Genomic DNA, 17,937 nt, shown 5'->3' with positions numbered 1-17,937 from the left:
AACAAACGTTGGTTTTCACGAGACTCACCGGCGCATGCGCAACGCTGAACTCATACGTCATGCTCCCGGAACTGCTTCTGTGTACAATTGCTGACGCAAGCTAGATTAAAGTGATTATTACGTTTTGAATATGGATATTTTTCTTACAAAAACGCATCGATTCGCTATAGGAGGCCTTTGTTCACCACCCGGAGCCATGTGAGGCACTTTTTTTATGGAAAGGTGCTTTTTATTTCACGTCTTTTGGACAGAAGCAATGCAACACCCGCTGAGTGCAACGATAGAGCTTGAAAGATCAAAGACAATTTTTAATATAACTCCGACTGGATTCGTCTGAAAGAAGAAAGTCATATACACCTAGGATGCGTCGGGGGTGAGTAAAACGCAGCCTAATTTTCATTTTGGGGTGAACTAACCCTTTAATAACCCTGATGGTTAAGAAAAGCACCCCAAATCTAGTATTCTTTGACAAAACCAGCACTCATCAGTCACAACCAAGTTACTTTTAAAAGTAATGCATTACAATATTGGGTTACTTCCTAAAAAAGTAACTACTTGTGTTACTTAGTTACTTTTTGTGGAAAACTACAATATCTCATTACTCGATGAGTTGAACACTGCTCAAGAGAAGTGAAATCATAGACGTTTCCTCAGGCGAATAAAAACTACTCCAGAATCATATTTCATAACCTTTTCTGAACAGCTCAAATGGCTTCTTTAGAACTACATTCAGTTATATCCTTTCACAAGAGCTTAAGCGGTAGAAATACTGTACCATACTGTAATCATAATGCTTGTGTTACTTAGTTACTTTTTATGGAAAACTACAATATCTCATTACTCGATGAGTTGAACACTGCTCAAGAGAAGTGAAATCATAGACGTTTCCTCAGGCGAATAAAAACTACTCCAGAATCATATTTCATAACCTTTTCTGAACAGCTCAAATGGCTTCTTTAGAACTACATTCAGTTATATCCTTTCACAAGAGCTTAAGCGGTAGAAATACTGTACCATACTGTAATCATAATGAAGTTCACAGCAATCAGGAACCAGGAAGATATTCTCTTATGTTATGATATTACTTTACTAAGCATATGAAATAACAATTTTCAACTAGCAGACAATAAAACAGGTTAATAAAATCCTATCAGCCTTTGAAGAACTAATTAATATCCAGAGCGGGGATGGGCAATTGGCGGCCCATATACGGCCCGCAGTGTCTTTTAGTATGGCCCGCTGGATCATATTAGACTCAGATGATCAATATTAAAACATTTGAAAAGCAAGTCACGTAAAGATTTCTTTCAGTTTATGATGTTAATACTATCTCCAAACAGGAGAGGTTGCTAGTTTTGCGCCGCTCCCCTATTAATTTCAGCGTAGTAGGACGTGCACTCTAATGTAAACATTCATTAACATTAGCAAATAATAAATGAAAAACGGACCATGAAAACAGTATTTTCAAGTCAAGATGGTAAACCGATTATCTTTTTACCAAGTTCAAGGGGATACCCATATGTTTGGATTGTTTGGAAATCTGTATTTTATTTAAATCGCCATCACACCACTGCTCACAAACAACGGGGACGCCAGAGTTGCCTCAAATTTCAAAGGTAAAATTCATAGTCAACAAAAGCTTTTTGCCAAATCCATGACAGAAATGTTTGCACTGGACTATGCTCTTATTAGGGTTTCCGCGGGTCCTTAAAACATCTTCAGTTAAATTGTTTACATTTAAGGTCATGCAAACTCTTAAATGGTACAAAAAGTCTAAATTATAAGAGGTCTTTGGGGACGGAAAGACAATAATTGCTATATGGATTAATATGACGATTAAACTTCAAAAGGCTACGATTTCACTGAATAAACTTGAGCGCTGCACGTCAGCTTTGTGTACCGTGGTTACCGGGGAAACAACTATATGCGCAGTTCCGAAAGTGACACCTGCTGGCAGAGAACGAATTTGCTTTTTCAATAAGCCCATCTGCTATTTTTGCTACATATTTTAAAATGTGAACTAATGGATTGACAAAAAGCTAATGCATTATAAAAATCTAAACAATTAAGACAACTAAGATATATTTATATGTTATTAATAATTAATTGATAATAATTGTTTCAATTAATATAATAATTTATACTTTTGACTCATCCCTTTTTTTATGGTACCATTTAGAATAACAATTTTTTTAAATTAAGCCCTTTTTAACTGTCCTTTTAGGTTGTTTTGAGAATGTTCTGTAGGCTACTAATAAAAAAGAGTTTTTATATTTTATATATTTAAAGCAAGTTTTTGGGCAGTGTAGAGCAGGGCTCTAAAAACATTAAAAAAGAAAACTTTTTTTTTAATTTCATAACTTTTTTAATAATATTTCACAATATTACTAATTTTACTGTATTTCAGCCTTTTTTGAGCCTTTTTTATTTGTATTTTTATTGAACCTTTTGTGTTGCTGGGTACAACAAAATAGCAACAAAATGACTGTAAAACAACCATATTTCTTAGTGAATAACAATGGCAATTTGCATGTAAACAACTGAAGAGATTGTATTTAATAATAATAATACTACTAATAATGGACTTATAAACAAAAGTACTCTATTATGAATAAACTGAAAATATTTGGAAAGGTTTTTAACTTTTATATTTATTTATTTAATATTATAAGTGTTATTATATATAAAAAAAATAATGATGCTGACCTTTGTACCACTCACTTTCTTAAGAAAATGTAAACACATAGTATCTTTATGAACTTAATTGAATTAAATACCTCTAAAGCCCACATTCAGATGCTGAATGTTTTATTAAACCATTCTGTGAATGTACATAAACCAGAGAAATCCCACACATGCACAGATATTTTCTCTCCTTTTCCTGATGTAAACAACTGCATGAACATGCAATAAGACCCAAGTGAATCTTAATCTGTAGCCCAATAGATTCAACCAGTAGTTCACATGAAAATATGAAAATCAAACAAAGAAAAATATTCAAATCATTCTACGTCATTGCAAATTTTCTATTTTTGTTTCAAACATTTTGGAGTTTCAAACTTTTTTTTGCCTTGCATACGAAAGTAATCATCCAAACCTACAGGGCTTTGCAAATCATTTACATGAAGATCGGAGCAGAGAAACTTCCCTGTCTGTCCCCAAAACTCTTCACATGGAATCAAATGCAAATTCAGCCTCTAGACCATAATTAGTGGTGCTCACTAAACTCAACAATAGGGTTTATACTTAGGGTTTGATCAAATCCAGTGCATCCTTAGCTTAAAGCATTGGCTATGTGTCATTAAGATTGTGATTATGTTGCTGTGATTACATTGGTGCTCATGTCTTCAGAATATTGTGCATGATGCCATTCTGATCCTAATTACAGTATAACCATTATCACAATAAAATATGTGGCGGTTTTAATTGCACTATAGGCAAGTACACAATTTAATCGCATTTCTGTCACTCAGATAAACAAGAAGCAGGAACTATTTTGCATTTTTTTGAATCAGCAAATAAAAACAGCAAGCAACAAACAAGTCAACTGCATTTGAATTGAGCATGTTACTGTGTACAAAATGGCTGAAAATCATCACAAAAATTACTCCTCGTTGATGTCAATTTTCACTCCAATTAATTTTATTATATCAATAGAATAAACTGACACTAAATTGTGACTTAATGAGCTGTGTTCAGATAACCTTTCAATAGACAGACAAAAGTACTTAAAGGGTTAGTTCACCCAAAAATGAAAATTCTGTCATTAATTACTCACCCTCGTGTTGTTCCAAAACCATAAGACCTTCGTTCATATTCGGAACACAATTTAAGATATTTTTGATGAAATCTGAGGGCTCTCTGACCCTCCCATAGACAGCAAGGTAACTACCACGTTCAAGGTCCAGAAAAGTACCAAGATGATCGACAAAGTAGTCCGTGTGACATCAGTGTAATTTTGTCTGTCTCCTCCCTTGCACGAACATGAATTGACGAGCTTTTACGCTGCCGCTGGAAATCGCTGAAGCGGAGAAAGTAACAGAAGCTACGAGAATACTTTTTGCGCACTTGTGGACGCGCGTTCGCAACAGTATCATGACGCGAGTGTGTGGCGGCACAAGTAGTCCGTGTGACATCAGTGGTTCAACTGTTAAGTTACGAAGTGTTGCGGGAGAGAGGAAAAAGGAGTTGCCGCTTTAAAACAGCTATGTATGGGAGTTGTAGTCCAGAGTGAGATGCATTATGTGTAATGTAGTTCAGTGTGAAATGTGCTGGAGAGAAAACGGAGGGAGAAAGTTTGTATTCCGCTTACAAGTTAAGTCAAATCAGTCCACCCGGGAGCTGTTTTGCACTGTGAACCTAACAACATGAAAACGAGTAAAAAAATGGCATGCATCGGTAATTTTGTCTGTCTCCTCCCTTGCACGAACATGAATTGACGAGCTTTTACGCTGCCGCTGGAAATCGCTGAAGCGGAGAAAGTAACAGAAGCTACGAGAATACTTTTTGCGCACTTGTGGACGCGCGTTCGCAACAGTATCATGACGCGAGTGTGTGGCGGCACTGACCCAGATCTGGGCCAGATCTGGGTCAGCGCCGGCGCCGCCACACGCTCGCGTATATGGTACTGTCGTGAACGAGTGTCCACAAGTGACGCAGTAGAGACGAAAATGTGGAATAAAGTCGTTATTTTTGTTTTCTTTGCACTAAAAAGTATTCTTGTAGCTTCATAACGTGGGACCTTGAACGTGGTAGTTACCTTGCTGTCTATGGGAGGGTCAGAGAGCCCTCAGATTTCATCAAAAATATCTGTCTATGTTCCCGAAGATGAACGGCGGTCTTACGGGTTTGGAACAACACGAGGGGGAGTAATTAATGACAGAATTTTAATTTTTGGGTGAACTAACCCTTTAAAAATAAATGGAAATATTTAGTCAGATTTTTAACTTATAGGTTTTATATATATATATATATATATATATACATAGAGAGAGAGATAATTTTTATTTTAATTGAACATCTTTTTTATTGCAAAATGGCTCTAAAACAACTAGATTTCTTAGTAAATAATCAAAATAATGGCAAGGATCATGTAAAAACAACTGAAGACGTTTGCCCATGTCATGTAGGCATCTGAATAATATTATAACGATAATTTAATTTGGATTAATTGTGCAGTAAATAGACATACAGTATATGTAATCAATGCCAATGTTTGTATGATCTGTTGCTCAAATGCAGTCGATAAGTGTTGTTGGAAAATGCCACAGGCCTGACTCAAGGACAAGTGTCAAGTAAGAATAAACACATCTATATACACACACCCAGAACAAAGCAGCATCTACTGCGATGACATCACTCTATGCCGTCATAAGACACCAATGGCAAATTCCAACATGACACAATCAATGGAAACAAAGGCCCTGCCCTGAAGAGCAACATTAGCTAAACAAGGTTTCTCGTACCCTCACCTATGAGCGGATTATGCTTGCTGTCACTAAAAAAATCATGCAATTCTCTATAGGTAATGTTACAAGCTAGATTTTTTGACTTTTAGCAAGTCTGATGCATGCGAGTTGTGCTTATACAAGTCTGGGCTGCATTTTCCAAAAGCATCGTAAGCCAAAGTACATCGTAAGATCGATTGCCACCAATGGTCTCTACGATCAACTTTTCTCACGATGCTTTAGAGAAACGCAGCTCTGGACATTTATAGCTCTTGCAATTCTCTTATTAAGAGACAATGCTTGTGAAGTTTGGCAATTGCAGATACTATTTTTCTTCCCTCAGAACTTCCAACGAACATAAAAACATCCATTGAGCAGATTACGTGCATTTGTCTTTAGATTAGGTTAGGATGAGGGCATGTAGGTTGTATATTTGACTGATACATGCATCTGAAACTGTGACTGAGAGGAAAACTAATGCTAACAGATGAGATCTGCTTTCAACAAACAACTAAGTTTTAGTGATTTATATTTTGATTGCAAATAATTGTATGATATATGGATTTGAACAGCTGTGAATGAAGACAGGTGTCGTTTGCCCCCATAATGTAGGAGCAACTAGCAGGGATTAACTGCTAAACCAGCTAGTACTGCTAATCAGCTAGTACTGCTAACCAGCTAGTAACCCCCTACAGGCTGCTGCGCATTAAACTATTGAAAGCCAAAAGGGCCACAATCGTTTTCAAACAGTGTTTACTGCCAGCTGAGATTAGTGGGGCCCTTTTAGTTTTTGATTCATTAAAATTCAAATATTTACTTTATAAAAATGACTTATTTTCTTATTTTAAATTCTGATTGCATAAGCCATGTTCGAAATGCAGATAAATGTACACCTGTGATTGCACATTATAAATAAGGTGCCAAGTAGCTACATTGCTTTTCAGATTTCAGTTAGGCTAATAGAAAAAATTATTCAGATTTTTTTTTTATTAATGAATAATATCTTGAATATAATTAATGAATAATAATATTTAATAATGAATACTATTAATGAAAAGTTTATAAAAGTTATATAAATGTTTTACTTTTATAATTATATACTTTATAATACATTATTTTTATGTTATAAAATATTTGATTATTTGTATATATTTTATATTATTTTTATTTTATAAAATAAACATTTATTTATTTTTATATATTTTATATTATCTGTATTTTATTCAAGTAGTTTTTAGATTTTTTATATATTTTATATTAATATGTGCCCTGGACTATAATTTCTCTGCAACTTTTATATTTGTATATTACATTATTTTATTTTTTATTGTGCATTTTTAAATATTATTTCTAATATATTTGATAGAATATAGAATTAAGAATGTACCTTGGACCATACACATAAATACACTGATTATTATTAATAAATGTTTATTAATAAAGATATTTCAACATCTTTTTTACTTTTATATTTTTATATTAAGATTAAGAAATTTAAGAGAGTTTTAGACTCTGTTTTACCTCATAAGAACACCCCTAAACATGAGGTAAAATCACTGTAATTTAAAGTCTCTTGTGGCTTATTGTTTTTTATTAGAGTAAAACATATCACAATATTCATAAATAAATCATTTCGCAATATTTAAATAACTGCCATTGGTCTCACCTCATCAGATTGAGTTTCTGGCTCCAGCAGGTCCTCTGGTTTGGACTCCTCAAATAAATATGTTTGCTTTCTGCTTTCGGTCGAGTTCTGTGGACTGGAAGCTTCAGGTTCAAATCCGGTCAGATCATGCACATATACCTGATCTCCGCATGGTTCTTGGGATCCAGGATCACTGGACTTTGGTTCTGGGTGTAGACTGTGGTCAGGAGCAGCAGGAGGTTCTCTGGATGGAGACGGTGTCGAGGAACGTCTCGCCCCGGTTCCCCATCTTCGGGGTTTCACTGAAAAGTCATCATAAATCACTTCAGTGAGCCGAGGCGGGACGTCAGCGGCCTGGACGGTGGAGACGAGAGTCTGTGACGCCGCCGGTCCCTCCGCGTCAAACGATATTAAATCATAACTCGTAGGAACTTCCTCTCGTAATCTCTCTGCTGCTTTACATGTTTCCATCTCCATCTCATTTTCTCGTTCTTGTCTCAATCTGTCCTCTTTCTGTCTCTCCAACTCCTGAATTCTTTGTCTCTCCTCTTCCATCGCTTTTTCTTTCTTTAGTCTCTCTCTTTCTCGTTCCTGTCTCAGTCTTTCTTCTTCTCTCTGTCTCTCTGCTTCCATTCGTTTTCTTTCTTCAATTTCTCTCTCTTTCTGTAGTCTCTCTATTTCTCGCTCCTGTCTCAGTTTTTCCTCTGTTCTCTGTCTCTCCATCTCCTGAATTCTTCTCCGCTCTTCTTCTTGTTCTTGTTTTTTTCTCAGTCTTTCCTCCTCTTGTTTCTGTCTCTCCATCTCTTGAATTCTTTGTTTCTCTTCTTCCATCTCTTTTTCTTTCCTTATACGTTCCAATTCTTGTTCTTGTCTCAATCTTTCCTCCACTTTCTGTCTCTCCATCTCCTGAATTCTTCGCTCTTCTTCCATCTTTTTTTCTTTCCTTATTCTCTCTAATTCTCGCTCTTTTCTCAGTCTTTCCTCCTCTTTCTGTCTCTCCATCTCTTGAATTCTTCTCCTCTCCTCTTCCATCTCTTTTTCCTTCTGTAGTCTCTCTTTTTCTCGTTCCTGTCTCAATCGTTCCTCCTCTTTCTGTCTCTCCATCTCTTGAATTCTTTGTTTCTCTTCTTCCATCTCTTTTTCTTTCCTTATTCGTTCCAATTCTCGTTCCTGTCTCAATCTTTCCTCTTGTTTCTGTCTCTCCATCTCTTGAATTCTTTGTTTCTCTTCTTCCATCTCTTTTTCTTTCCTTATTCGTTCCAATTCTCGTTCCTGTCTCAATCTTTCCTCTTGTTTCTGTCTCTCCATCTCTTGAATTCTTTGTTTCTCTTCTTTCATCTCTTTTTCTTTCCTTATTATCTCTAATTCTCGCTCTTTTCTCAATCTTTCTTCCTCTCTTTGTCTCTCCATCTCTTGAATTCTTTGTTTCTCTTCTTTCATCTCTTTTTCTTTCCTTATTATCTCTAATTCTTGCTCTTTTCTCAATCTTTCTTCCTCTCTTTGTCTCTCCATCTCTTGAATTCTTTGTTTCTCTTCTTTCATCTCTTTTTCTTTCCTTATTATCTCTAATTCTCGCTCTTTTCTCAATCTTTCTTCCTCTCTTTTTCTCTCCATCTCTTGAATTATTTGTTTCTCTTCTTTCATCTCTTTTTCTTTCCTTATTCTCTCTAATTCTTGCTCTTTTCTCAATCTTTCTTCCTCTCTTTGTCTCTCCATCTCCTGAATTCTTCTCCGCTCTTCTTCCATCTCTTTTTCCTTCTGTAGCCTCTCTTTTTCTCGTTCCTGTCTCAATCTTTCCTCCTCTTTCTGTCTCTCTTCTTCCATTCGTTTTCTTTCCTCCATTTCTTTCTCTTTCTTTAGTTTCTCCAGTCTTTCCTCTTCTCTCAGTCGCTCTTTTTCTTCTTGAATCCTTCTCTTCTCCTCTTCGATCCATCTCTCCCTCTCTTTTTCGGCTTGTCTCCTCCTCTCCTCCTCTTTTCTTTCTTCTTCAATTCTTCTCATTCCTTCTTCTTCTTGCTTTCTCCTTTCCTCCATCTGTCTTTGCTTTTCCTCTTCCTGTTTTCTCTCTTGTTCCTCCTCTTTCTGTCTCTCTATTTCTCTTGCCTCCCTCTCCTCTTCCAAAAGTCTTTCCCTTTCCCGCTGTTGTCTTTCTTTCTCTAACTGCTCATCTTTTCTCTGTTTTTCTTCTTCTTCCCTTCTCTTCTTCTCCGCATCTAGGCTTATCCCAACAGGAATGGCAACATCATCTTCCTCTTCTTCTACATTCTCCACACTAGCAGCAGAGTTCTTGATTTCTGTCGTACTTGCTGGTTTGTCACCAGGAACCTTTTTTGTTGTTGCAGGTTTTTCAGAAGATCTCTCATTCGGTGGCTCATCTGAGGTGCTCTGTGTCTTCTCGGATGGTGGACTGCAAACATAAGAGTTTGGAAATATGTTACAGCTTTGAAAATACGTAATAACATAAGGCCAGAATACATACTTAACATTCCTGCCAACATTTCCATTGGCCCCACCACAAAATAACTTTTATTTTTAGCTATTTTTATATTTGCCAAGAATAATATTTTTATTTTTCATTAAGTGTTATTATTTTCTGTTACCGCCACAGTAGGCCAATACACAAAAGGATATTTGCAACAAATTATACAGCTCAAAGTTCTTAAACAGCATTAATTCATAAACACTTTTTTCTGATAAATGATTGCATAAAACGTCACTGATTGTCATCTTTGCCATTTCAACAAAATCAGTTAGTCAGCAATCTAACATTATCTTGGTGACAATTCAGCAAAATGTACAAAAATAAAACATTTAAGTTAATTGCGAAACACGATTCTAAAGAAAAAGTGTTTATGTTAGGCTACTAAATAAATGAAAGGAAAGAACATTGTCATTTCTGACAAAAATGTTCTTTGCTTCAGACTATTGTAAAAACATATTAAACTGAAAAATTTGTTCTTGAATGATTCCGTTTTTTTTGAACGAATCCGTTGAATGAATGGCTCATTGACTCGCTCGCTTGTTTCATTCTTGAATGAACAAGAATGAATCACTTATAAAAAAAGTCACCTGCCATGATGTTTGTGAAGCTGTTTCATACATAAACATGACAACTGGTCCTTCTGGAACAGCGGCAGTGTTTAAACTTGATTTGATCACCCGTGTGATTGTTGGCTATGTGTCAAATGGTTAAGAGTCATAACAGACATAGCTGAAATGTTTTCAAATACAACTGAGTGGGTGTTTGGATCAGGATCACACATATCCATCTTTATGCAATACATAAAAACTGATCAACAAGATCAATTAATGTAAAATCGACAGTTCAAGTTCTGTCAGTTGAGCCCTAGTATCTGTTTATGTACACAGAGTATGCTTTGTGCATAAGAAACACAAGTACTGAAGGTCAAAATGAAAAGAAAGGCTTCACTAACCTTTTTGGAGCACCAGTGGATGGCAAGCGCGTCCTTGGTGCATCCAAGCTCAGATTCTGGATTCTCTGTTTAATGTCAACAGATATTTCGGCTTGTGGATTGTCTCTTTTGTTGAAGGTGTCCCTGCACTGAGCTGCTGTAGATCGATCGAAGAGAAGGCTGATCCGTCTCTTAATGCTGCCTCCGCTGACCTCCTCATCTCCTGTCTCTCCTTTCTCCATCAGAGGCTTTGAAGACCTGGACTCAGAAGGAGAATGCGGCGGCCAATCTTTCTCCATCTTGCTGGTTTCAGCATCTCTCCTCACCTCTTTCTCTGGTTGAGATGGTGACTCGAACTTGGAGGTCAGCTCCACGGAGAGACGATTTCGAGGCGGCCAGCATCTTGAAGACATTTTGACGTCCGCTTCAGTCTTGGCTGCTTCTCCTTGGACCTTCTGGCTCAGGATCTTTTGATCCTGAGAACCCATGGATTTTGCTCTGCTCCTGGGCTGAACGTCCTTCACATCTTCAGCGGTCACACCAGTCTTTGAGTTTAGACCGGTTTGGTAATTAGAACCAGGAGTCTTTGTGGGTTCTGGTTTAGCCTTAGCCATTAAGTCAGGTTTTTGGCTGAGTGAGACCGGTTTAGGATCTGCACTTTGGTTAGAGCCATTTACTGTGCCGTTTGATCCTGATTTTAGGGATTCTGATGGTTTTGAACCACCAGTACCAGGTTTTGTGATGTCAAAAAGCACTTCAGAAGAGGCGGCTCGATTGAGCTCTCTGCTAAAGTTGGTTTTCGGGGCCCGGATCAGGTGGACGCTGGCGTTCCTTTGCAGGACAAATGGTTTGGGCATGAGGTGGGGTTTTGGGCCCAGTGCTGGCTTCCCCGTGTCTCCAGGGAGTGCAGAGGCTGAAACTGAAGGTTTGTCTGGGTTAATGAGCGATTGGCCCATTTCCCTTGTGGTCGCCTCCACCCATGCAGCCATGGCTACACACTGCACCTGGATGGAAAAACAAAAGAGAAACACCCCTGTGGGATCTCAGTGGTATTAACATACATCTTTGGGACATTATTATAAACAGAGATTGACGTGTTTGAAAATACCATGACAAAAATAAAATAAAAATAAAATGAAAAAATAAATGCATGAAAAAATTCAAAATATAAAATAATAAAAAATACAAATAATATAAAATAAATTGAAGATATATTCTCTTTTTATCAAACCTCTTCTCTGCATTCATTGCACTTTAGATCACTTGTTGAATTGAGAAACTGAAAATAAACCATGTAGAAATGACAGTGTTTACAGTGTATATGTCAGTTTAATCGCACGCAAATGTGTCTGCAAAGGAAAAAAAAACACTGATTTGATTTTTCAAACTTGTAAATAAAACAACAGGAGTATGACATTTTTTTATAATATATTCCACCATTTTTTTTAAGTGCAATTACGCATTATCATTTAGCTAAATGCATAAGTAACTGTCACACATTTAAAAACTCTTCTCTTCTGCAGAGCAAGGGGTTTGGGGAACATTCAAAGAGGTCTATATCTTATTTGAAATAAAGCTCAAATTAAATTGTTAGATGAAAAATTGAGTTTAGATGAAAAAACGAAAATTAGACATCTTGCTTTGGTAACTAACTGAAATAAATAAGTTTAAGTAAATAAATAAATATTTTCATATTTGAACAAAAATCGCATAAATTACGGAAACAAACTAAAATTAAAATGAAAACAGAAAATATAAAAATAAATTAAAAATATTAATTAACACAATAATAGTATTTAAAAGCCTCAAAAAAGAATTATGCACTGGCATTTATTTATTTATTTAATTAAAAATACAAATAATTTCAGTCAATACATGGCTCTGTTTGAATCCCTGTCAATGGAGAAAGATTTGCCTTTGTATAACAGCAGGGGTTTATGGGGCTTGCTAAATATTTGGTAGTATTAGCTTTGATAGTATTAGCCAATAATTCATAAATGGATGCACACTTTGAAAATCCAATGGAAATACCATCCTGACACTTTGGCACACTATTTCTAATGCACTATGACTTGAGACATTTGAACATTTTAGGCAAGTATGTGTAGCAGGGCAGTCATGAAAATCGGAGGTTAAATATCAGTCATATTAGATACAAGAACAGCTTGTTAATGATTAGATAGAGTTCTTAGTTCCTTTGTTTGGCACTCTTCAAATTAAATGGCATTGCATTGAAGTTTCTTTTCCTGATATATTTTTTCCTCCTAAAGCAACCTAAAACTTCAGTGGCTAGCAAGACAACAAGCCCAGAGCTATGAGGAAACCTCTGAGCATCAATTTGAATGCAGTACAAGTGAGATAACGAAAGTGTTATGTAATATCCGTGAAGTAGTCAAAGGTTTTTGGATGGTTTAATCAGTGTGCATTCTGGAAAGATTTGTTCAAATGTTCTAAGTCAGCTGTTCTGATTTAGATCACTCATTTAGTGGACAATTTTAGGCATCATAGAACATTTTTGCTTTCAATACGGACAGAAAAAGAGGTTAGAACCTGCTTAGGACTTTAGTTGAACACAGTGGTTTGTGTGGTTAATTTGAGAAGTTTGCCCCTATTTGTTAGCTGCTGTAACTACAATGTTACATGGGCTTGTCTCTCCATTGAAGGCCATTCAAAAGATCTTCTAATCAGAATATGCATGCTTAACATAAAATTAAATTACCTGAGAAACAAAATTGTGTAAGATGTTTTCAGAGAATATATCCTGAATACCATTTATTTACCTGAATACTCTCTATTGGTAAATAGTTTTTTTTTAGCATGAACCTCAAGTTATACTGTAGATGCATGTTTAAAATAAGAAATAAAACTAGGCTATTTGCCAAAATCGGATAAAAAAATTAAGAAATTTCGTTCACAAATAATATCTTATTAATAAATAAATTAATAAATCTATTTAATATAAAATAAATTTTAATCAAGATATATGCTCTGAAAATCATATTATATCATGTAAATGTGCTTAAAATGTGCTCAAGTAAATCAACATTTTGTGTTAAGCCTGTTAAACAAGGCAAAACGTGCATTTAGAACATTAAATTTTAAGTGTAAATAGAAGAAAAAGTCATTATATTATAGTACATTTTTTCATCAATGACACATTGCAACTTCCTAATGAAGCAGGTTGTGTATTTCACTTGCTGCATGTGCCAAAGGATATGCTATGTAGGCAGGGCCATATTAACCATTGGGCTAGGTGGGGCTGAAGCCCCGGGGCCCGAGCAAGGAGGGGGCCCGTGATTGGCTGTAGGGTAAATAAACTGGTGCGCCGATCGCTAAAGTCACCACGCCCCCCACTTATTAGCGCTGTTATTTAGTTCAGCTTTTCCGTAAATTCCATGCATTACCATTTGAGATTGAAGCTTAAAGTCTTAATTTGGTTTACTAAGCAAATGCATTTATTCTATATTTGACATTTGAACGACATGTGCAGGAATCTATCAGATGATCGCTGCCCAGCCTATATGTCTGCATTCACCTTCACTCTTCATTTCGTTATGAAGTCATCTGGAAATGTTCGCGCAAAGAACAATATTCTGTAAGTAAAGATGTCAGCAATTCTGAGAGAGAGGGGCTCAAAAAATGAAAAACTTCAAATACAAACAACAGCAAAAAAACATAAGTTAGTCAGTAAACTCCCCAGATCAGGTTATTTTACTAAAGCTGATGATGGAGTGGAAGTAACTTCAATCAACTGTTGTTGGAACAGCAAGTGAACCGGGCACATGGAAAAAAAACAGCGTCATTGTCTACACAGATTTTAGGTTAGTTTGATTATTAACTGGATGTATATTGTTTTTGTGTTTGAACAAACTCTATATATTCATTTAAAGGGGTCCTATTATGCTTTTTTTACAAAGTCTTGATTTTGTTTTGGGGGTGTACTAGAACATGCTCTCATGCTTGGTGGTTCGAAAAACGTATTATTTTTCATATAATTTATATTATTAAAATACCTTTCTCCCCAGCCTGGCACAAATGGCTCGATTAGTTCTGGCTTTGATGAAGGTCCGCCTTCCGAAAAACAAAATGTGTTGTGATAGATTAGCTGTCTCAGTGCGTTGTGATTGGTGAACAGCTTAGACGGTGTTTCAGTACTGCCCCGCCCCTTGCTCAATCTTTCAACAAAAGCTTTTGGCGAATCCGGCACTGTACTCCCTCGTGTTGTGGAAGCTGTCCTCAGTAAAATGCGCAGCACACTTTGAGATTTGTAACTTTCTTTTTTATGCCCAAACATACACACTACACACTGACTAAAATTAAAAAAGGGAAAAAGCATAATAGGACCCCGAGATAATATCTGGTAGAAATGTATCAATCGTTTTGCGCGTCAAGATGTAGGCTAAGCTTATCATTTAAACACATTTTAAGCAGGTTTTAAAACAAATGGTTTAAACTGTTAATGAACATTAAGCAGTGGGGCAGAATTCATTCTGGTAAATGCGTGCATTAAGACGGTTTCAGCCTGATTCGCGCGGGGCGCACCTGCTCGTATTGCGACTGACTAAACTTTTTGCTCCTTGTGCTTAAACGTTCAAATACACAGTCATGTGTCAAAAATTCTCATCTTTGCGAGTATCCTCGTAAACAGTTATTTGTGTCTTAAATGAGCATTAATAGTTAAAGATAAAGCATGTGTAGTGTTAGGCTATATGAGATCCTGGATTAGCCTCTGTGATGAGATCTTTAATGATTGCAACCAGTTTCTGGTCCCCATTGACTCCAATAGTGTTTTTTTTTTTCATAAAGTCATGGGGACCCAGCAACTGTCTGATTACCAGTATTGTTCCAAATATATTATTTTGCATTCAACAGCAGAAGGAATCTCATACAGGTTTAGAACAACAACAGAATTTTCATTTTTGGGTGAACTATTCCTCTAAAGCAGCCTAATATAGCTGCTGTTGCCATTTGTGTCGATAATGTAAATCAAACATCAGAAAGAAAATCACTTACTGTCCTTGACTGAATCACTTTTGTAAAATAAATAAGAATGAATGTATATTGAATATATACAATGAAGACCATTCGGTCCATTTGTCAATTTTCTTTATACATCGTAATATTATCCAGTGCTTTCAAGTTTTTCAAGTAGGCTGATTTCTTATGATCTTTGTTCTGTTGTAGCTTAATTTGTGACTGTTTTCTTGTCTTCAGTAAGCTTATTTTTACTTGCTAGTATTATTTTTTGTGATATTGAAATTGGTAACAAAAATTATGAAATTTCATTGCATCAAGAATTGTGATGTGGGATAAAAATCATATTTAAAGCTTTATATATATATCATTATTGTGATGGGGTGTCCTGCAGTAAGTCATAGCCCCGGGGCCCAGTACAGTCTTAATGCGGCCCTGTATGTACGTTAATGGAAATCTTTATATTAGACCTTTTTTGTAGAGACAGATTAAATGAATCAATGAACACGTCAAAGCAGCCATAAACACATAAAAACAGCGCTCTCTGGGAAAGACACAAAAAGCCAATCCAGTTGGTTGAGCTCTCTGAGGCCATGTTACTCTGGTTGGGCTAGATTTTTTAACTAGAGTTAAAAATCTAGCCCAACTAGAGTTACTCAAACAAGAAACGACTAGACGTTTCTTTGCAGGCTATTTATACACACCCTGCATGACCCACAATAAATGACCAGCATCACTTTCACCCAATGTTTGACTCTGATAACAGCAGTCTGCATGCACACAAACACCATCACATGGAGAAATCACTCATTTGCAACAAGTCACGCACTAGCCTGAAATGAACTGAAGCAATCCAAATGTTGACATTTCGAAATCATCGTGCAAAACTCACAGTGCAAAACAAGTTAGAGCCTGGCTTGTTGTGAGTGTTTAGGAGGAAATCCCTTCCTCAGACTGCATGCAAAGTTAGGCAAAGTTGAGTTATCTTAGTGTACTTTCTGACTTCCATTGGCCACAAACAGAAAATCCTTCAAGCAAAGACAATGAAACATTATCCACAGGAGAAAAAAATGCTCACTTCTCATATTTTGGCTTGGCGTAAATCTGTCTTCGTTCAACAAACCGGTCCAACAGCAAACCAGTATTGTCAGATGAGATATATAGATGGACAAAATGTGACAAAATACATCACAACGATGAAGCCAGCAGTTATCAGACAATCCCTTATCAGTATTTATTGGAGTTGCCACCAAAGCATTTTCTATGCAAGATATTGAAAATTATAGCTGCTAATTACTCGAGAAACCTCAGAACAAAAAATGTCCATAGTTTTAAATAAACTAGATTATTAAAAATGCATACTGTCTTTCTCTGCTCCATTCTGAGATCCAATCATTTCTGACCTGGGATGGTCAAAGGACAGAGTTAATGTTCAAAGTAAGTTGAGTTCACAGCATGTAACCTAAGCAGATCTGCAGACCTTACACTCACCAGGAACATATGCAAATTATTATACACAAATTTACCTGATGAGATTATAACATGGACAGTGCGTGTCTGGAGAGGAACAATATAGCCTCTTATTTATCAGTCAGGTGCATTTCTGTCATGCTTCTCTGAATTTACATTATGTAAGAAACTTTACCAATAACCAACGACATTATATAATTCATTAGTTAATCAATAAAATGCAAATATCTGTAAATAGAATCAAACTTATTCATATATTTTCAAATATATTCATATATTAATGTAAACGAGCAATATAAGTTAATAAGTTAAGCATTAAATGAGGTTATCTACTATTAGGGCTTTACATATATATAAAAATAAAAACCGGGGGAAAAAATAAAATCTATAACAGGAGCACAGTAATCTGCACCTGTTGGTTGGTAATAAGTAACTTATGAAGTGTCTCTTACAATGAACCGTCTGTATTTGAAGCCTGTATAATTTCCATGCTGTGGGGGAAAAACTGACTATTTTGGCAGTTTAGTCCGGAGGTACTATTAAATATACAGAATGATTAAAAAAATAAATATTACAACCGAAATAAGTATACCCTTTATTTACATTGGAGACTGAATGAATGTTGTCATTAGCATATTAAATACACAAATAGACAAGTTCAAATAATGTGCATTTACCTGTATAGTGATACAATTATTCCATAAGATTGTACATATAGATTCCAAGCTCAAATACACGTCTGTGTCCTTTTGGGTTGTAGGTGTGCAGCTCAAACTTTAAAGAAAGGAGGGCGGGTCGTAAATGTAGGAATCCTACTATGGCGACTGCTTATCTCATGAATAATAATGAACGTTTCTTGGAAACGTCAATTGTTAGTTAATATTCATAAGACTTCGGCAGAGTCATCCAATCATCAGACAGCTTGGCGAACGTCACTGTACGTAATTAATATTCATGAGCCAGGCCTGGAAGGGCGATTCCTGTCACC

At 36.1% G+C, this 17,937-nt stretch overlaps 1 protein-coding gene across 1 annotated transcript in view; it reads right to left on the bottom strand.

Annotated features, from left to right (window-relative positions):
• tnks1bp1 (tankyrase 1 binding protein 1) overlaps window positions 1–17,713 on the bottom strand; it is a 36,654-nt gene extending 18,941 nt beyond the window's left edge. Inside the window, exons 1-3 of the mRNA XM_016241073.1 lie at window positions 17,627–17,713; window positions 10,527–11,509; window positions 7,114–9,499 (exon numbers count right to left, since the gene is read on the bottom strand). Of these exons, the coding sequence (XP_016096559.1) occupies window positions 7,114–9,499; window positions 10,527–11,494 (3,354 nt within the window). The 5' untranslated portion in view covers window positions 11,495–11,509; window positions 17,627–17,713. The remainder of the gene's footprint in view (window positions 1–7,113; window positions 9,500–10,526; window positions 11,510–17,626) is intronic.
• Window positions 17,714–17,937: the final 224 nt, after the last annotated feature.

This window comes from Sinocyclocheilus grahami, unplaced genomic scaffold (assembly GCF_001515645.1).
Source record: "Sinocyclocheilus grahami isolate Dianchi unplaced genomic scaffold, SAMN03320097.WGS_v1.1 scaffold609.1, whole genome shotgun sequence".
Taxonomy (NCBI): Eukaryota; Metazoa; Chordata; class Actinopteri; order Cypriniformes; family Cyprinidae; genus Sinocyclocheilus; species Sinocyclocheilus grahami.
This window is presented reverse-complemented; position numbering and strand designations above follow the sequence as displayed.